The sequence below is a fragment of the Myotis daubentonii genome, chromosome 13 (assembly GCF_963259705.1).
Source record: "Myotis daubentonii chromosome 13, mMyoDau2.1, whole genome shotgun sequence".
NCBI lineage: Eukaryota > Metazoa > Chordata > Mammalia > Chiroptera > Vespertilionidae > Myotis > Myotis daubentonii.
This window is the reverse complement of record NC_081852.1, coordinates 30,065,330-30,086,980: the sequence shown is the minus strand read 5'-3', so window position 1 is coordinate 30,086,980 and position 21,651 is coordinate 30,065,330. Positions and strand designations below refer to the sequence as shown.

The window sequence follows — 21,651 nt, the reverse complement described above, 5'->3', positions numbered from 1 at the left end:
AGTATGCATCCCAGGGATTCCTAGGATGTAATTTCTGTACCTTCTTGTCTTTAACCAACCCAACAAACACTGGCAACACTGAGGTGGGATTGTTGAGGTAGGCAGAGTTTTAAAAACTTTGGATACCATGTCTGAAAGAGAGGAGACGAATCTGACTCATTCATAGAGATTAGGGATCATGGCAAGGTCTCCACACTCTTGCCTGGTTTCTCCATGGCAAGTCAGTGATGATGATGAGGACAGTAGCCCATCACTATGGGAACGATGCCTAACTCAGCAGCATCACTGGTGTGCTGTTTGCTGGTGTGGTATTGGATATCCATGCCCAATTATTTAAGACTTTGTGGCTAATCGGGGATTGTGCAGCTGGAAAGGGCTAGTGGAGGATGGTGACACAAGTTAGTTCTCAGTGAGTGAAGTTATTAGACTCAAAAGCTGTGCTTTCCTCTAATTTCCAACCTGCTTGAGCCTGTAAAGAAAATGGTGTGCAAGATGGTGCACAGAGTAACATTTCCCATTTACTGTTCTTTGCCCTATGATGTTTGACTCATTCATGTATTCAAATACTTACTGAGCACCTACTGTGGATGCAGCAGAACAAAGTCCCTGCTCTCAGGGAGCACAGTCTAATCTGAGGACCTGGTAGTGTGCCTCAGATGCAGGAAGCCTGTAAGTCCTCATTCCTTCCCAGCTCTCAGAATTATGCCATTGCTTGAGTTAGATTTCAGAAGAGAAGTGGATGATGTTGAGGGAAAGTAGGCAGGGAGCTCACTTATTTTTCTGGGATACGGACAGGTGTTTTAAGGTAGTCCTGGAGAAAAAGACCTGACAGTTCCCTTCTTGTTTCTGGTGTACCGTTCATGGCCTAGTGCTTCCTCCCACCGCCTTTATAATCCTCTCAGCATGTTCAGCTCTGCTTTGCTTTGGAACTCCTTTGAGGAATTAGGAGTCTCAGGATGTCCTGTTGGAAATGAAACCCTTGGGGTATTTATTCCTTAATGCAGAAAGCACCAAGGAATGAAGGGTAAAATTTCTTCACTGCAGGATCACCTAGTCGTGCATTTTACCATGGCTGTCGGTCATTGAGTGTGGCAGATATAATGGAAAATTTCATTTTAGTCTATTTTGAATGGTCTGCATTTAATTGTTAAAGAACCAAAGGCTATAGGACCTACTACTAAGGATGTTAGTCAGAGTCCATTCTGTTATTCATTTATTTTGTATTGGTGCATGCTTAGCTAGGTAAACACGTAAATTAATTATGCCACTGTCCGTCCTTCCTTCCTTCCTTCCTTCCTTCCTTCCTTCCTTCCTTCCCTTTCTTTCCTTCTTTCTTTTTTTTTTTTTTTTTTTTGTCTCTGTTACCAAAAGAACTCTTGGAAAGTCTGGTTCAAATCTCAATGTTAGACATGTTTATTTCTGGACTATTTGATCATAAATTCATGAGCAAGGAGCAGTGCCATATGACTAGGAAATTACACACCTTTTAAAATTCCAGAGTCAAGAACACCAAGACTCACTCAGGAAGTTAGCTTTTGGATCAGTGGCTTCTTCAGAGAATTATCACCTCGGCAAATTATATTTCTGAGCTTCTCACATATCCCTGCTGTGACCTGATGCTTATAAAAGCAAGCAAACAACTTTTTTTATTTGCCCTGGAGAAAAACCTGTCTTGATGGAACCCAGGAGAATACCAAATGAACATCTTAGAATACCAGGACACTGTGGTAGTATTTATTAATAGAGGAAAGAAGCCGGGTGCTTATATGTTCAGTGAAGTAGGTCCCTCTTAGGAATGGTAGAATAACCCTGCACAGTATATTGCCATAACTTGGCAATTTAATAGTGATAATACATTTTAATTGAACAAACTCAGGAATTTGGTAAGAATATAAAATTGAAAACCAGCAAATATCAGGAATCTTATCATCAAATAGTTTTTTACTCAATTGAGGAAAAAGCTTAAATTTTATAAGCCAGCAGGTCAAAGACAGTATTAGGAATATATAACATATGCTCCCAATTCAATCCATGCATACACATATACATATACACAGATGCAAATAAAATCTTGATCATCCTATTTTTGCTACTTCTCTGATTAAATTTATGAACTTTTGCTTGACCTTAAGTTTAGCTCATCAGATAGTCCTGAAGTCAAGTTTTCAGGTATATACACATAACACACATTAATACCCAGACAAGCACACTTCAAGCTTCTAGTTCAGAATAAACACCTTTCTGTCAAGGACTGTGCCTCCACAATTCGTAACTCTTATATGGGAAGTTAGGACACCTGGATTCTGATCCTCGTTTAACAGAGAGGCTTTTGGGGCAAGTTTCTTTTAAAAATCTTTCTGCCTGGGTAGGTTGGGGTGGGGGGAATGTCATAGGATAATTTTGCTGCAGGGGGAGGGGCACATTCCATATTTGTCTCTCCTCCGTCCCACTGTTCTCTAAAAAATCAATGAAAAAATATCCTCTGGTGAGGATCAAAAAAATAAATAAAAATAAAGATAATGAGACAGACTGTGGTGCCTGGAGACCATACACCTGGCTGGAGAGGGCAACATGGCCCCAGAAGGTGCCTTCTGGCAGTGAGGCCAAATCTTTTCAAGAGAAGTTAGAAATCTGGTTACTGTGCAAAATTTCCTAACTTCTAATCACTGACAATGAATGTCAATGGAAAAAACAAACAATTGCTTTATGGGCTAAAACAGCGGCAAGTGGAGTGGTTCATTCTGGACATGCCGGTTCTAATAGCTCCAACTTCCCACTTTTGAGGGGTGGTGGTGGGACAGCCCAACCCAGATGTGGGCAAAGATCAATTGTCATTGATCTTTAATTCATGGCTCCTCTATGAAATGCTCCACATTTTTGTAGATGGGGAGTTTGCAGGGCAGAACGGAATGTTAGGGGGACTATCTCCTTAGTGACCGCAGAGGCAGAGGCACCAGGAGGATTGGTGAGGAAGATCGGTGCTGCCAAATGATCAGGAGCTAGGCAATGATCTGCCAGAGAACACAAGGACGCGGTAGAGCACAGACAGGTGAAGAGTTTAACACAATTTATTTTATGCTTAAATAATCGACTAGGTCATCCAGTGTATGGTTTTTCATACATATGTCATTAGAGCTATGTGTCCATGAATGCTGATTTCATATGAATATAATCAACAAATTAAAGAATTTCACCAAAACCCAAATAAAAATGCCCTTTAAAACACTGCAGCCTTATTAACCTAGTATGACACTGCTAGAATGGTTACAAATGATTGGCTTACTGAAAGGTGTCTACATCTTATAGCCAGTACACGATACAGTGAGAATTTTACAGCGTGCTGCCATTCTACTAGCTAAGGACTTCTGTTCAGTCCATTTTAAACACCCCTGACTGGGGCCTCTTATGAGCACCATCCACCTCTAAAGCGGCAAGCATTACCCCCCTTTTAAGCACTAACAGAGAGCACCCCCTCCCCCTAAAGCAACTACTGTATACGTGTTTTTTTTTCTTCCATTTTTAGGTCATTTAATTGGAAAATTGGCAATAGCAACAAATATTAGATGAAGGGCTTTTTGTTTACAGATAAAATCTTCTGTGTTGCAGTATACGGTAGTGTTTGCAAAATTGGAAAAGATTTAATCAAAATAAGGTGATACACATGCATCAAAATATTAGTATTCTGAAGAAAATTTTTTTTTCACAGAACTACAGAATTCCTCATTTTGGGAATTATTTAAATTTGCAGCAGATTTTAAAGATTTGCTTTTTTAAAATCAAGCTAGCAGTTTTGCATATACAAACATTGTAATTGCTAATATACAAGAATCAGTAAAGGTCCCTCCCCCCACCCAGAACCCCTCCCTCCTCTTCTAGGGTGAAGTCCCTTGAGACCTCTATGATGTTAAATGCATTTGCAATATTCTGTTTGTGTTCTAAGAGGCAGTGCCTTATCAACATTTATTCTATTTTTCTGTTAGAATTTATACACTGTTATTATTTACAGCAAAACTATAGATGTTTTAAAAAAGAAACAAATAGTGTTTATACCCTGACAGTTTGGGTCCAAGAAAAATAAGGCGAGCTGTTGTGGATTTAGTAATTTTAGTGTTTCTCTGATTTCATCAGTCCATCTCCTTCTGTTCCTTTTGGAGGCAGGAATTTCTTCCTTTTGTAAATGACACCAAGTTCCTTGAGATAAACTGTTAACGGCATGGCTTCTTGTATATACACTGCATTGCTAATTGCACACGTGCCAATCCTGGGAATGAAAGTGAATTTCCATGCTCTGTAAGTTGGCTCATGCTAAATTAAAAATGTGGGTGGTTTCCTTTTTCTCTTTTCTTTTTGTGTAAAAAAAAAAAAGAGTCATGCCATTCATGTGTGGAAGCAGCAAACACACACACACCCTTCTCCTCGAATCTTTACTTCCTGCTGACATGTCTTCCATGAATTTCTCAATACTGGCAGTAAAAACACATGATCCTGTGGAAAGACAGAGAGTAAGTAGTGAGGTTAGCTTGCTTTCTTTTTTTTTTAAAAAAATAGAGAACTTGTCTAAGCCTTCCTTGCCTTTCAACAGAAAAGGCTCAGAGAATGGGGGTCCAGGGCCTCCTAATGGGGCGGGTTAGCATGAAACTTTGGACTCAGGCCATCTGCCGGAGAGGACAAGGCCCTGAGGTGTGCCGGAAAGCTCTTTGAAGGCAGTGACCTCCCCTTGCTGATCCCGTGACCTCATGCAACTTTGTTTGCTCTATTTGTGGTTTTAGAGATTGAGTCAGAAGGTCTCTCTTCTAGGTCTGTCTTTGATGCCCGGGTCATCCAGTCAGGCCCTTGGGGAAGCCCTGGGAGGCCTCTGGCTTATCTGCTCTCTGAGATTTCCACCAACAGCAAATGAGCAGGGGCATGGGGTTTTCATGGGCACAAAGGCAACCAGTCTTTCAAAAAGGGAGGACAGTGTTATTGCTTCATTACTAGGAAATTGTTTTTCCATATGCACATTAAAATGGAAGACTATCTTCAGCCATTGGAAAGAATACTTTCCCCTTTCCTGCCCCACATCAGTCGTGACAAGATAAATTAATTTTGAGGTTTTTTTGTGTTTTTTTTTGGCTCCACTAAGATTGTCTTGTCTTACTCGATAATACCTGCATAAAGTATCTGTTTTGTAGCCGCTCTTAATATGTCAAAATAAATCAATATTCTTTGGCAAAGGTTTTCATACTTTGGTGCAGTATGTATTGTTCTTGGTATGAACTTTTTCTCCATAAAATAAAATTATTCCCACATCTAGTCCTTTGTCAGTGTGAAGGTGACAAACTTGAATGCCTGCCCAAGAACAAGACACAGCCCCTACAGAAAACTGAGAAAGGCAGGAACAACCCTGCTCACCAACATGTAAGCAGGTCTAGGATAACCTTTAGGATTATTTCTGTTAAAGCCCAAAAGTCTTCCCAGTGACCTTGATGTTGTTTACTTATCCTGGACAAGTATTTTCCCCTTTAGATGGGTCACCCAGGATACCTTGGCTTATGTAGACATATTGGTACACCACTTCCTTTGCTCTACTGCGGTTCAGGCTTCCATTTTTGTATTAAAGTGCTACCGACCTCCATGCCCCAGGTCATCATCAATGCTGAGAGCCAAGAACATCAAAGTATCAATTCCTTCTGGGGTGATTTCAACACCGGCCCCCTCCCAAGGCTCTGCAGAAGCTCCAGGGAAGGAAAGTGACTCATTTGGACAGGCTCCATCCCAGAAGGTGTGTAAATCAGAGTAAGAAGATCAGGGTTTTCTCACCTCTGTTTTTATATTATTCCTAATCTTCCAGGCACCAGGCTTCTTAGATGGTCCTATAATGTTACCCTAGTGCTATCATGCTGTTTTCTTAGGGAGAATTTTCAGCAATTTTCTCTAATCAAACCCCTCCCACAGACCACAGCTTTTAACAGCTTAACGGATACATAATTTACACACCATACAATTCACCTATTGTAAATATATAGTTTTATAGTGTTTAGTAAATGTATGTAGATGGGCAACTCAATTGAACTTTATTTATTTTTGCTTCATCTCTTCCAAAAACGAATCCGACTTCCAAGGATAAATCTGGCCGTAAGGTCTTTCTCTTTTATCACCCAATGCAAACGACCATTATCTCTCTAGAAATAGTGGATATGTTTCTATAATTTAAAAAGTGCTATTAATTATTCCCATTTATATTCAGGTATGATTTGAGGGATAGTTTTTTAAAAAGTTGGGAATTAGTTCCCCTTATAAATCTCTCTTGTTCTCACACCAGAGTGTGTTGGCTCCAATCACACAGGGTGCAGGAAGGTCATCATTGGATAAAAGACTTTATGCCAAGTTGCACAAAAAGCATTAGAGCCTTGGCTGAGTGCCTCTTATAAAACATCAACATCCTGTATAAACTGTGATAAGAGCGACACCTGATGGAAAGTGTGAGAGGGCAGCAGCCATTAAGACAGCAGTTCTCAACCTGTGGGTCGCTAGTCCTTTCTCTCTTTCCTTCTCGTTGGATCCTGGGTTTTGTACTTTTAGCCCTTGAACAACATTTGTCCCATCTCGTTCCTCCTTGCAAGATAAGAGTTCCAGAAGGACAGGCAGTATGGAGGTTTTCTTCATGATTGCATATCCACCCTTTTCATTCTTCACCAAGTGAAAGGTCAAATATCTTTTTAAGGAATAAATATAATTAGTCAGCTTTTTGACTCAGATAAATTATGGCCCTGGCAAGCTTGGGCACTGTTGCCACTCTTGGCTTCCATATGGCTGTGAGATCCTGAGCATTTCCCCCAGAGGCTTGGAATACAGCTATCCTGCAGTTTTTACAGCTTCTTTCTGGGGGCCTTCCCTTGCCACCGACTCACTAATCAGCCCTCTAATGGTACATTTGAAGTAAATGTTTTATAGATTATGGCTACCTTAAAAATGAAAGTTTGCTTTACTTAAAAAACACCAAACTACCCTCCCCCCAAACAGTTTTTACTATGTAGAGTATGAAGAAATTTGCTACAGGTTGCCTTTGTACAAAATTTGATTCAAAGTTTGCTTTTAGGTCTTTAAGCCATCGAATACTATTAAAATATTAATACAAGTAATAGTTAATAACTAGTTTCTGGATACGTTCAAATTTCATAGCTTTTGCTCATTAGCTGTAGGACCTTAGGTAAGTCTTAAATTTTAAAACTTCCGTTTCCTCATTTATAAAAAAGGATGGTAGTAGTTACCCTATAGTATTACTTTGGGGATAATATGAATGGGGGGTATATAATAACCTTACCTAGTACTTGTCATACAGTAATCATTTGATAGAATAACTATTATTCATAAATAATTTTAGAAAGTCAGGTTGGTGTATCAGAAAGGGCACTGCTAGGCAAGAGTATCAGTCATGAGCTGTGTGACAGCAGAAACGCCACCTGACATCTCTGAGCCTCGGTATCTTCATCTCTAGAAGGAAGTAAACAAAATTGGTCTGACCTGCTTCAAGGCTTGTTTGAAGGACTACACAAGAAGAAAATGGAAAAGCACTATAAATCACTATATACTACTTGGCACTTAAAAAGCACTATAAACTATAAGTCACTATATACTACATACAAATCTTTATAGTGATTTTAAGCCATTGGCTTTTCCCTTACATTCAAAGTAGGATGGTTGTGGCTCAGTATTGAAGAAAAGCAGGTGCAGGGTTCAGATAACTCAAAATTAAACTGGCTGTACAATGGGAAATAAAAATTTGATGTCACTGTCTGAGACTCAGTGAAATTTGAAAAGTATTCTGCTTGCTTAGTTCTGTTTTTTGTTTTTTTTTTCGTGTTTTTTTTTTTTTAAAGGCAGCCAGCAGGGCTATAAAATTTCTTAATCTATTTGCAGATTGGTTTTTCCAGAGCACACGTTCAGTGTCCTGGAATTCTAGGAAGTATTCTTGGACTCATTTCCCAGGTTTACTACGGAAGGGAAATACCACCCTGGAGAGTAGACTGGGGCTTGCAGTCAAATTGCCATTCTTTCCATCTGACACACTGAGTTTGCTCTACCCTGAAGTTATTCCCGTATTCATATGAATTCTCCTACTGAGTTTCTCTCTCCTTTGAGGGGTATAGCAAGTTAGCCCAGGCCCTGACAACTTCTTCACAATATGTATTATTTATAATTTTAAAGCCTCTTGTATATTTATTGAGCAAGTTGCTTCTCTGCTAATACTCTCTAAAGGACCTTGGATGCATAGCACTGTCATATAGATTTGGTATCATTTATTCATGGATTTTAGGTATTTGTTACTCTATAAAAATGGCCCATTCAAAGAACTTCTGGTTCTTTTTTTAAAAAACATGTTTTTATTGATTTCAGAGAAGGGAGAGAGCGAAAGATGGAAACATCAATGATGAGAGAGAATCATTGATTGGCTGCCTCCTGCATGCCCCCCACTGGGGATCGAGCCCACAACCCGGGAATGTGCCCTTGACCGGAATCGAACCTGGGACCCTTCAGTCCACAGGCCGACACTCTATTCATTGAGCCAAACCAGCTAGGGCCACTTCTGGCTCTTTTCCATCTGGTGTCTGAGTCTATGACTGAATGCGATGTTAAACTTTAAGGGACACACAGTAAGGGTCATACTGAAGCTGACTGACCTAGTTTCTATTTTCACTTCACTTATCACTTACTAGTAGAATTGCTTAAATAGACCAATTCAAGACAGCAAATTGATGTTCGGTGTTTTAGTAATTTGCTACATAATGTCTTCATCAAGTTTAGCTGTATGACATGCATAATAGGTAGGTTCATTCTAGATATTGTTACACTGATGTCATCCTTAATTATCCAATCTCTTACCCTTATCAGCCAATAAAAACCAAATCATGTTGCTCTCTCTCAATTCAGCCTACCTTTTACCATCCTCACTGCCCAAGCCAGAATCTACCATAGTCACTTCACAGGTTTTCTTGTCATCCATCATTGCCACTTCTGATCGACTCTCTGCCCTGCAGCTAGAGTGAGTGATGCAGAACACAACCTGCATCATAGCCCACCCTTGCCTAAGAACCTTCAATGGTTTCCCACTGTTTTTGGGGTAAAGACCAGAATCTTAACAAAGAAACACACAAGGCCTATTCAGATCTTTCCCACCTTTCCAGACACAATGGCAAACTCTTCTGCCACTTACACTGACCCGTTCTCACAGTTTCTTTTTCCCTGTTTCCTCCTTGCCTCTGCAGAATGCCATTGCTTGTGCCTACGCATTGCAAATTTTCCACCCCTCATCTGCTGAGTTCTGTTCATTCTTTAAAACACAAACATCCCTTTCCCCAAGGAAAGCTTCCCTGTCACCTCAGATCCAGGTCAAGTTCCGGTTCACAGGTTTGACAGTGTGGGCTCATTCATTTAACTTAAACTTGGCAACCACTTGTTGGGTTTGTGTATCCTGTTTTTTGCCATTTTTTGTTTACGAGATATTGGGCAAAATTTTGGGCCTGTTTTCTCACCTGTTAAATGGGTTGGTTGTGAGAATTAAGAGCACAAGTGAAACACTTGGAAGAGTATGCAAAGTAAATATTATTCCAGAGCACCCTGCAGTTCTTAGTTATGATCGGTTCCCATTAAATATCTAAAGTGTAAGCTCAGGGAGAGCAAGCACCTTGTCAGGATTGTCTAGCGATGACTTCTCAGTGCCCCTGTGGAAAGCCTCGCAGAGAGGAAGTGAAATAAGTATTTAAGTGAATAAATAAAAAACGATAAGGTGTTTTAGTGGAGGAAGAACTAAGAATTTATTTGGGCTTTAGTTATAGTTACCTCTCATAAAGAAAGCATTAGGGGCAGTGATGCTAGATATTTTCTCAGGGGTATGAAAGCTGAAACTGGAACCTGTTTGCTCTCTCTGTCACTTTGACCAGTGGGGCTAAGAGAACTGTTGGTGAATAGCCTTAAAGAAACCACCCTGCTTGACCTTTCAGACTTATGGGGACATTTTCAAAGCTATATTGCTTTTTCACCCCAAATTGCCTTTCTAATGGTAGCTATGTAGAAATAAATAGGATGAAGTCAAATTTAGGAAACAGCATAAAAGGAAAACACTCTTGTTTATGAAGAAAAGTTCAGACAACTTTAAACATTTTAACTTAAAAACAGAGCAGTGCCATTAATTAACACTAGAAAGACTGAAATTTAGTATATACCTATATTGCCCAAAAGCAGTCAAAATGACTGCATTGTGAAAGAATAATATCGGAGCACTCTTCACTTATGTTCCTTAGCTTTTCCAATAACTCACTTCTATTCGACATTTCTTTCATGAATTTAGGGCGCAAAAGAAATAAAATAAACAACTTACTAGAACAAGTATCACTGCATAAAGATTCGAATAACAAGTACTAGTTTAGCTTATTGAGCAACTGCAACTTATCAAGTATCGACAATTTATCACGTACTTGTATGTTATCATGTGACGGTAATCGAAAAAAAATGAAAACTGTTATTTCAATACAGAGCCGAACTAGTCATATAAGAAATTTACTCAATTCAATAATAAGAGTCATTTGATTATTTAAAATTTTCCAAGCAGTCAAAATGACTGCTTTTGGGCAATATAGGTATAACACATATATATATACCGGAAATGAAGGAGGGGGAGGTAACTACAATTATTAATAAACGCATTTATATGTTGTACAAAAAGTCACAAAATTCTAAGACATTGTGTCCTTATATACATAATTGTTTTTCTAATTGAAATTAAAAAGCAGTCAAAATGACTTCCTTGGGCAATCTAGTGTTGCTTTCCTATTTAATTTGCTTTGGCTTACATAAAATATGAAATCATATATATAGGGATTTCATTCATTTAATTTAAACTTAGCAACTACTATATTTTAACCAAAATTATATTCTCAATGCTGTTCCGGTAAAATGGGGAAAGGCTGGATCAATACAATTCTCACAGTGTATTTGTAAGAATTACTCATTGCCAAATTATCTTCCTATTAGCTTGTATACTGCTCCTGCATTTGATACTGAGCCTTTGCTCTTTGGGAAGACTCAAAAATCACTATTTACACTTGCTTCTGCAAACATCATTTACATTGAAATTCCCGACTAATTCATGAGAAAGTTTCTGGATTGTGAACTAGAGTCAAATTTAGTGTGTGTGTGTGTGTGTGTGTGTGTGTGAGAGAGAGAGCATACATAAAAAACTATCACAACTTCATACTGCATATGCAAAGCTGGAACACAGTGAAAGAGAGAAGAAGGGGGGTGCTCTCAATCACTTCCTGAGTGCCACAGGGAGTTAAGTGCTACTGTTGTTGATATGAGCGCACATAGCTGACTGACCTTTCGCTGTTATGAGTGGCTCTTCTTCTCCACATGCCGGATTTCTTTCTTTGTCTTCACCTTATAACCTTCTCCCTGCTTTAAAAGGAATGCACACGTTAGGATTTCACGGCAAAGGGGTTTTAGTAATGAAGCAGTTCCAACTCTGGTTCCTTGAGGCTGGATTAGGATAAGTGAAACACAGTTTAAAGCACTTTGCCACTTCATGTCCAAAAATACAATCCACCGGCTTTCACCACACAGCTTAGCATCATCCAGGCAAGCTAGAGAGCACCACCAGAGTGAAGACAGCGCCACTGTACTTCACAGTACTTCAGGTTAGTGAGGAATCCAAAAAGGAGCAGCCTGTCCGTTTCCGGTCAGAAGCGAGAAGAAATCATCGCGGAAGCTCTCAAGGCACTCAAACCCCAAACATAAAATATATTAATTACAACTTACACATTTTTAAGCCAGCAGAATTTTAAGCTGTCATAATGAGACTGAAAGTTCTCAGCAAACCACTAATCACAACTAACACCATGGAAAAGCTGTGGATCTAAGGGACTTTTTAAAATTATTATTTGTGGAATTACCAACCCCCTCCTCTCACTCCAGACCAGGCATTTTCCATAAAACAAGACCCTTCTTCACCGAGCAGTGGGACACACTTCTCTGAGAGCAAAGTTTTTGTACAAATACTCAGCTTTTACCCTGTTTATAATTAATGGACAACACAGCAGCCTTTCCACAGATTTAGTCCTGAGAAATTCTCAGTTCACTTTTTCTTATGTAAACAGTTACTATTTTTAAAATGAAAAGGTTAAAGTTCTAAGAAAAGGAAGGAAGAAATAACTAGCAGTGTTTTCTCTGGGAGATGGAGATCCATCTGCTGAGTTACAAGGCTCAGTAATGAGTTTAGTTCCTGAATTGGCACATTGGAAATGCAGAGGAGAATTTTTGGGTTAAGAATGGAGGAATTCAGATTTCTCCGTCGAACATACTGTACAGGGAAAATATATTTGATATATGGATCTTGAACTGAGCTTTTTGCCATTTGAACATTTAAATCCTGTGCATTTGCTGGAAACGAATGCTCTCCATCCGTGCCCGGACAGGCACTGGGCATGGGTGGGGCCCCGCCAACGGGTTTGGTGGTGGTAGAAGATTTTAATTTTTTCTAGGAATCTTGAACTGGCATGTTCTAACCTCCATAAATGAACATATCTTTGTGAACTCTCTGAAGATAGTAAGAGAATATAATGTTAAAGAATGTTAGGAAGAAAAGTCTTTTTCTTTGACCCTGATCAAATGCACAAGATATCAGGAGCAGCAAACGCTTCAAGCTGCCACACTGCCCACGCCAGCCTGTTAGCCGCGTACACGAGAGCGCTCACAAAGCTTTCATCCTCTACTTTCTCTGGGGCAGGCCCCCTCCTTTACCACGTCATGTTTCCTCTCTTGTGGGATAACCATTCGTCTTATCACTTTCCGAGTGATCTGTAGGAAGCAATAGTGAAAAGTAGAGATGTTTCCTGCTTTCTGTTTCAAGAGGGGACACTACAGCAAGCAAACAGAACATCTAAATTCCAAGAGAGGTATGAAATCCCAATGGTGATTACTTTTCTGGTGACGAGGTTGCCTTCTTCATCAGTAAAGTGTTCTTCCGTGACAGATTCACCAGGAATGTGTTTTGCTTCCTCTCCCTAGAGGATGTGGCATAGAGATTAGCGACATACCAGGTGGAGAGATCTCCCTACCACTCCATACACCACACACATGCGCTATGGAATGTTAGAAAAAGAAGGCATACGTTCTCCTGGCTCTTCCAGGGTAGGGGGAAAAGGCTGACTCCACTGATAGTTATTTAGCAGTCAACAACATTCAAAGCACTAAACCTCAAGTATGTATAAGGATGATGATTAGCAACAAACTCCAAGAAGGAAGAATTTAAAAATACAGAAGTATAGAATGAACACATACACATTGCTTTACAAAGCAAAAGGTTTCATTGGTTGAAAAAAGTTTAGCCAATGATTAGGGCTTTAATTAGATCATCTCACTTTCAGTACAACACATTTTTATGAATGACAGTATGTCTAATGTGAATTAAGATAGTACCTTAATTGGGAAATTTATCACCCATTGTTAGTTTAACTTAAAATTTCATTTACTAAGAGCAATATATACATTTTTTGGAAGCACTGTGAGAAAGTTCAGCGAAAATCTTTTTTTTTTTTAAATACTGAACCTTTCATAGGTCTTAAAATAAATGAGAATAGCTGTCTGATAAAGTACTTGGTTTCAGAATACTACTATTTTCAAGTGGAGGTCCTATGTAATGACTGATTATCTAGTCTTCATTGCCACAGACCAAAAAAAAAAGTCAGTACGAAAGGAATTTAAAATAGTATCTTTCAGTTAGTGTCTGTTACCTGGTTTAGAAGGGGAAAACTGTCAAATGACCTTCCTCTAGTGAGTTTAAAAAAAATAAATTCTTCAATCTCCAAGATGGGCTCTTACTATTCTGCTCATAGGAAGCTTGGTAGATTTAGATGGCTCCTTAATATCTCTCTATTAGTTCTATGATTGCATCAGAACAACCACTCAAAGCAAACATAGGACTGTATTTGCAATACATTATTTTTGGCACTGGTATTCAACTTTAGGTTAGCACCACTTCCAGTTTTGGGGAACAAGGACAAACATTTGAAGTGCAAACCTATTCTAGAGCCATACTGACCTATTAGTTAAACTTTTTGTTGAAAAGGTGACCTGGATATTGCTACACTACAGTGTACTCTAGCTACTGTGCACTACTGCCTTCTTAGGAAAAGTAGCAGGTCACAAAGACTGCTGCATCTCTGGGAGAGCCAGGATTCTAGCCCTTTCAGTGGTACTGTCACGGAAGAGGTAGCTCTGATAATTTTGTCAGTGCCAGCCAATGGTGGCAGAACTTGATGAGTGCTTTATATTGTAACAGGTAGAAAGGCAGCTCTGGTTTAAAATGATAAAAAGCGTAAAGACGAAACTATTGTGCTTTGCTAACAATATTCTGTTTTCATTCTTTCTTTTTACAAAGTGACTTTGTGTTCTTATAGATTGTGGGATCATAGGTCGTGACAGCATGTGGGACATGCGACTCACCTTACTGTGGTCTAGAGGTGGGATGAAAAGAAAAGATGTTTCTTGCTACTCATATTTAGTTCACCTTGAATCTCACTTAACAATTAATTTTAATTAACACACTTAACAGAGAGAAGGAGATTGGAGAAATGTAGAGGACTCATGACTAAATGCACTAAAATCTGCAAGACATCTTTATGGGAGTGTTATTTATATTTAATATCGTTGGTGTCATTAAAAAAGCCATTTTATTTTAAAAGTAAAAGCATAAAGATAGTAGAAAAGGCTAATAAAAGGTCATGAAAGATGTCACTATAGTTTAAATATGAATAAAGGGAATATTTTTGAGCTAACTTTTGGAAATGTCTAGTTCTTAGAGTGTTAGAGAATCCCAGGAAAATACAGTAAAACAGAATCCTATTGGACATATCATGAACGGACCCTTTTGTGGGGAAAGATGCCAATTCATTTTTAAACTGTGTGGACAGTCTCTGAAAGAAATGTGAAGTAGTTATATGTATTCACTACCTGCTTATAAATATAAGTATACTGATTTATATTAAAAGTCTTAGAAGAAAGCAAAGCCCTACTTATAAGTAACAAACCATATAGGCTGTTGAGATCTACTCTGGTATGCAGGATTTTCATTATTTCCTACTGAAAATTCATACTATTGATGTAAAATTAAAGGTATAGGTATATCTCTTAATCTTAAATGGCCATAAAGTATAGTCAATTATGCTTTAATAAGATCAGAATAAATTGAGTATGTAAAAACTCACTAAAGTAGATTAGATAAGATAGGAATGATAGTAAGGGGTCAAAAAATACATTAAAAAATCATCCATTTACAATGTTGTCAAATATATTGGAAATCAAGTGTTAGCAAGGAGAGGTCTTTGGGGCTTCTCCTTAATGAGAGAAAATAACCCCTAATTAGTTTCTAAAGTTCTTGGAAACAGTTTGTACTATTAAGTAAACAAAATTCCCCCCTCCCTTATTGATGGCATTGTTTTTGGCAATACACTCCCCTAGCACATACTGTTTCTCTTTCCTATTTCTAAGGAAAAATACAGTATCTATCTATCTATATCTATCTATCTATCTATCTATCTATCTATCTATCTATCTATCTATCTATCTATCTATCTTATATATATGTCAGCCCTGGTGGCCATCTTACTGAAGACTAACTACTTCCCTTTAAAACCCTGCCAAAACATTTTATAATTTTTATTCCTCCTTGAATTTTTTGAATAAAATTAAAGAACAATTAACTATATATAATGTACCAATTTGCTTTGATGTACACAATATTACAACTTCAACTTTCCAAAAAATGGGGGTAGATATCATATATATGGCGCACACATAACTTGGCAAGTTACTAAGCAATATATACAGTATAACTCATTTTTATATTCTAAGAAACCCACTTGCAAAGGATGTTGTACATGTACATAAAAATCTAAAGCTAATGAACAGTAGCTACTGCTGGACAATGGAATGGGGAAATCAAACTTTATGTACTTTTGGTTTGGGAAAAAACATACATATAAACTCAATCTGAAAATCGGTAAAAAAATTTTCAAAAGTAGACAAGAAAATACAGTTGAACTATGTAGTGAAATTTCAGTTATTTGAATCTTCCTAAACTTTACAGTAGTTGGGCTGTGAGTTAGTTTAAATCTTTTACCTTTCTAATCACTGAATTTTAAGCAAATAATGTAAAACAAGCTTATAGGACTGATTAATTTACTTAAATTGCTTTCAAGCATTTGAAACCATTGTGATATTGTCAGATTACATAGAAATAAATGTTTATAAAATTTAAAAGATCCCCAAATAAATGGGAGTTTAATTTGACTCATTCCTTAGCAACTTAAAAATGTTAAATTTAAATTATAAAATTATACTTTCAACCCACTTATACAAGTTGAACTGCTAAGAACCCAAATTTGCCTAGACTTCTGGTAATGGAATCCTGAGCACATCATTGACACTTAAGTGGCAAACAATCGAAATATGCTGACTTAGTCCCAGGTGGATAGCCTCCATGAAATAGGTCAAATTCCTAGCATTCCAGCTCCATAGTTTTCAGGAAAGATAGTCCAATGCTGCCCTCTTCCATGCCACTAGAAAGGCCTAATTTAGTCCAGGAAAAGTTATTTTTTATTTGTTCTGGAAGAGAAAGAGTATAGTATTGTGGTAGGAGAAGCTTCACTGGAGGACTAGAGATTAGGTTCTGGTCCCAGAACTGCTTCTGCCCTGCTATGATTCTGTATAAATCAACTGGCCTCCAATCCTGTTTTGTCATCTAGCAAAAGAAGTGGTTTTAGTATTGATGATCCCTTTAGGGCCTAACATTCTCATGTTATGTTTTTGACAAAGATGGTTCCCACGCCACATTTACCATATACTACTGTGGTCTCAAGCTCTTTTACGTGAGAAAGATACGAACAAAGGAGTAAAGAGAAAAACCATAGAAGTCTGACCCTTTTCAACTGCCCCAAAAATCTGAACAGAAAAATATTAACTTGAAAGATTCTTCTATATGTGACATATTTTTTGTTATACCCATAGTTTCCAATTATAATTATAGCCATTCTTTAGCTTTTGATTTCTGTCATATACAAAAGACATTTCTCAAAACTTGAGTGATTCTATTGTTTATACCATGCTTTCTCGTTATAAAACCCATTCTCTGATGATTCTATCCAACCTCCCTAAAATTACACTGGCTTCAAGAAATAGGGATTTGGGGAGAACACTAACTCCTCTATTTTATGGAGCCTACTACAACATCATAGTGTATTTTGGTCTTTTAAACTTAATAAAAAAGGTAATATATTTTATAGAATTAATTATAGAATTAACTATATATTAAGCTCAAATACATAATAAGTCCAATAAAAGCTAACTTGAAAATGCATGTGTAGAATGCTAGGAGAACAAAGGGAGCAGGGTTTGATGTTTTTGTATTCTTCAGAGTAATATTTCTTTACTTTCCACCCTCCCAATTTTTTTGCAGGATAACTTATTTTTTGTCTGTCCTACTATACAGGGGTAGGCAAACTTATGTGTACAGCAGTAAGTATATGTGACAGATTTTTTTCTTGTATTACAACTGTAAACCTATTTTTGCTCATTCTTATATAAAGGAGAGCCAGCTTCTATCATGGCAGCTATTCTAAAGGAATAGGTGGGTTTGGATGCAACATGAATATGTCACACATTAAGCATAAGAAGAAGCAAGTTACACTATGTTTGGTGCACTTTTTCTAGAGGTTTCACTTTAAAATACCATTTCTTGAAGACATTATGAGAATAGCAAAGCCTGAGCAAAGAGTATGGCTTTACCTCCTTCAGAAAACTGAATTATTTCTTTCCTCCAATTCCAGAAAGGTTTGGGAAGTGATTGTGAGGATTTATGGATAGCAAGTTGAATACTTACAAATATGCTAGATCCCAATAAGGAATTTGGCTTGCCTATACGGAATTTTCAAAGAAGTGAGTCATGCTTTTTGATAGCCCTCTATTGAGCTCAAGGTTGATTGGGGGATAATATAAAATTTAGACAAGGCCTTATTTTCTTCTCTAATGCTTCCAAAGTCTTTGAAAAACTATACTAAGCAGATTTCTCCTCTTCTTTAATCTGATCTACATGAAAAGTACAAGCAGCAGGATTAAGACTTTTTGGATACCTAAGCCAACATCTCTGCTCTCCGTTGAGTCTCCTGACACTTTAGAAATGGGTAAGTTTGACAAATGGTTTTCAATAGACATTTCCCTTCCTTTCTTTCTAGAGCTGCCAACCAAAGAGCCTCAAGTTATTTGGATTACATTCAGAGGCCTGGGTATTGAAAACAGCTTCCTACTTCTCTGCACTCAATCATTTTAACATCAAGAAAGATCTCACTAAAGACAGCAATGAAGACAAGCAGCAGACTGAGACACATTCTGCTGGGCCTTCCCACACATAAGGTCAGTGCTTCAAAAGGCCTTTATGGGGGAAATCAACTTATTCAACTGTGCTGTAACAGGTGAGATTATGTTTTTCACTTCTAGTAAAGATTGCTTCCTATAATTCAACATGCAAAAAAAAAAAAAAAATCAGGCTGTATTTTTGTCAAGTTAAAAACCTATTTCATTTATTGGGGTGATGTTGGTTCATACAGTTATACAGGCTTCAAGTGTATAATTCTATGATACATCATCTGTATATTGCATTGTGTGCCTATCACCAATACAATTAACCAATGTCACCTGAATGAATTTAATTAAAAAAACTATTTCAGAAGTTTTTGCTTAATTTGCCTTATGTCATATATCCAGGCTATAACATCAAAGTCCTAGTCATTGATAAAAAACAAACAAACTAGTTTTCACTTAAAAAACTGTGAAGGCAGAAGGAATTTGAGACTGAGAAGGAAGCCTTTCAATCCTCTTAGCTTATCCCTCATTACGGCCTCTGAGATTTCATTGAACATTTCATTTGATAGGGACTGTTCTCTCACCAAGATAGAATCTTTGTTCACACATATAACACTTCTTCAGGGAAAGCAGGATACAATTCCCCAAGAATTCTCAGATAAAATTAATTACAACTGTCAGGTCAAACACAGGCCTTACTACCAAGCAACATGACGTTTTCCCTTTTGTTATTGTTTTTATAAGCTTCCAAATGTGCAGACAAACACATAGAGAGCCATTTAGTTATCAAGCATGCTGAATTTTCAAAACCACAAGAAACGACTTTCTAATAATACAGCAATGACCCATGATGATTTGGCTACAGGATACCTTTATAATCAAACGCCGGCGAATAACTCGGGTAGTGACTCTCTGTTCCTCCTCTGAGCTTGAATCACTCTCACTGTTTTTCAAGTCCTGATAAATGTATTTTTAGCATAATTTTACCATCACATTTAAAATAAAAGACATTCTGAGAAGGGAAATCAAAAAAGAATTACTTTTACTTGCTGGTTTTCCCTCCTCTAAGGAAAATCATGATGTATATTTGTGAAAATGTTTTTAAAAATTTAAGTGAAAGAAAATTTTAGCAGGATTCTAAGTGAAACTACTCTATGTATGTATACGTGTGTGAATCTAATTACTTTGGTCTTTACCTGCATATATATATATTTAAGACAAAGGTAAATAAATGATAAAATATTAAAAATAACAATTTTAGAGACTTTTGGCATCAGAAAGTACATGCTACTAATTATTAGTTTGAAGAAACAATATTAATTTTTAACTAGTTTTAAGTCTATATACATTTGACTTAAATGTATAATCTTATAGTTCAGGCCGTTTCAGTTAATCTACAGAAAAAGGCATGGTATTTGATTTTTATGAAATTTTGGTCAGATTTGACAAATTTATAAGAATTTATATAAGCATAATTGGTACCTAGTAAGAGTTTATTCAAATAAATGAAGGAATAATGTGAAACATGTCAAAATATGAGGTCTTCTTTAAAGAACTGATATGAAATTAGAATAGAAAAAAACATCTGACAGACCAGATCATGGTATAAACAGAATACAGTAACTAAACAAATGCTAATTTTTAGGCAATAAGGATAGGAATATGAAAAAAACTGCCAAGTGGCAAACAGTTCATATTTCAAAGGGAAAAATATCTTTGGCTTCTAATTAAATGTCATAGTGAAAAATATTTACTGAATGATTTTATTAATGGAATTCTGAAATTTTATTTTCTAAGTTTACTAATTACCTCAAATATGATAGTACTGGAGTTAGAAGTTGTAGTTCAAAAAATCAAAATAAGTAAAATTGTTATGGGAGGTATAAGTGCTAGCTAAAATGATTAATGAAATGTTAGTCAAATAGATAATATAATAGGCCATATTCACCAAAGGTAAACTTAACAAATATATAAAAATATAATATCAAACTTGACTTTGTGGGAAAGTTCATGTGAACAAAACATCCTACTGAATAATATATAGTGTCAAATGGAAACAGTTTTTGAGTTTCTTACTCTTTGCAAAGATATTGGTTGCTAAGTTTCCTATTACTTTTTAAAGTTCATTAGAAAAGGACCATAAATTCAGGACACTTAAAATGACCTAATATTATGAAAGAAGGCCCTGCAATAGTTCCAAAAGGCAGAAAGAGGTAAGAGGAATTCATATTGTGAAAGAAAAGAAGTACTAATCAGCATTCAAGGATAAGTAGGTTAGATGAGACAAAGGGAGAATTCAGTCAGAATTAACCATACATGGAATTTAAACTGGGGAACAGTTTTCCCTTGGGTAAATTTAAAAGCAGAAGAACAGATACTAATGCAAACACTAGTAACAAATCTAGATGTCAAATTATATCATAATCCTATCAAGCATCATCTAAGACCAGCCCCTCACATAAATAAAAAGTGGCCATTTGGCCAATGTTTTAGTTTCCATTCTCTTCCTGGAGTCTATGCTAATATTAAGATGAAGAGTAACAGAATGTAGTAGTAGGACCTCATCAGGATTCCTTTTGGAGAATTCGCTAGGAATTGGTAAACAGTGTTAACTAAGAGGCCAATGGAATTTTCTTAGTACTCCTTGCCATGGGTTGCTGCATGGAAAGAGGTGGAAAAGAACAGAATTTTACCTTGTAACAGCAGGTAGTCATTCGTGTAAGAGCTGCACCCGGACTTTTGACCTGATTATTTAGGGAACAAAAAGGGGGCTGTTTCTGAAATCATACATCAGATGACCTCGTGGTTGCTATTGTCCTACGGTCTAGTCACAAAAAGACCCATAGGAACATCTTTGGATTTCTTGTGAGGTCAGGCTCATATCTACCAGAAGCTTGAACTCCATTATGAATTTTTATGCTCATAAAGCCTTTACGCATTGGAGTAGGACCTGTGACCAACACCAAAGGCATAAACTCATTTATTAAAAATATTGCAAACATTTCCTAGTATGATTGTTTTCCATTACTGATGAACTCAGCTGAGATTCCTTCCAGGGTTAAGAGTTTATGCCTTCTCCTTGGTTCTCCAATAGCCAATCTGTATGCACATGTACACACATAGAGGTGCTTATTTATACTTTGATTTCAGTACTTTCTATTGATTTTAATAGGCTTTTGCACAATAAATGTTCATAGTTAAAACACCATAATGTTAATATTTCTAACTGTGAGCTCATTTTAAAAGGGAATATTTTACTCA

The 21,651-nt window shown here is 37.1% G+C and overlaps 1 protein-coding gene across 19 annotated transcripts in view; it reads right to left on the bottom strand.

Moving 5' to 3' along the window:
* Positions 1 to 3,047: 3,047 nt before the first annotated feature.
* The window catches only part of ANK3 (ankyrin 3), a 462,225-nt gene continuing 443,621 nt past the window's right edge, over positions 3,048 to 21,651 (bottom strand). For 14 of the 19 annotated variants that reach the window (XM_059662649.1, XM_059662640.1, XM_059662634.1 and 11 more), the window contains 2 exons: positions 11,356 to 11,433; positions 3,048 to 4,485 (listed from right to left, as the gene is read on the bottom strand). In XM_059662649.1, coding sequence (XP_059518632.1) covers positions 11,365 to 11,433 — 69 coding nt within the window. In that variant the 3' untranslated portion in view covers positions 3,048 to 4,485; positions 11,356 to 11,364. Of the gene's footprint in view, positions 4,486 to 11,355; positions 11,434 to 12,774; positions 12,832 to 12,953; positions 13,038 to 19,260; positions 19,348 to 21,083; positions 21,135 to 21,651 lie in introns of all 19 variants that reach the window. The other 5 variants (XM_059662651.1, XM_059662646.1, XM_059662632.1 and 2 more) reach the window with 1 other exon arrangement.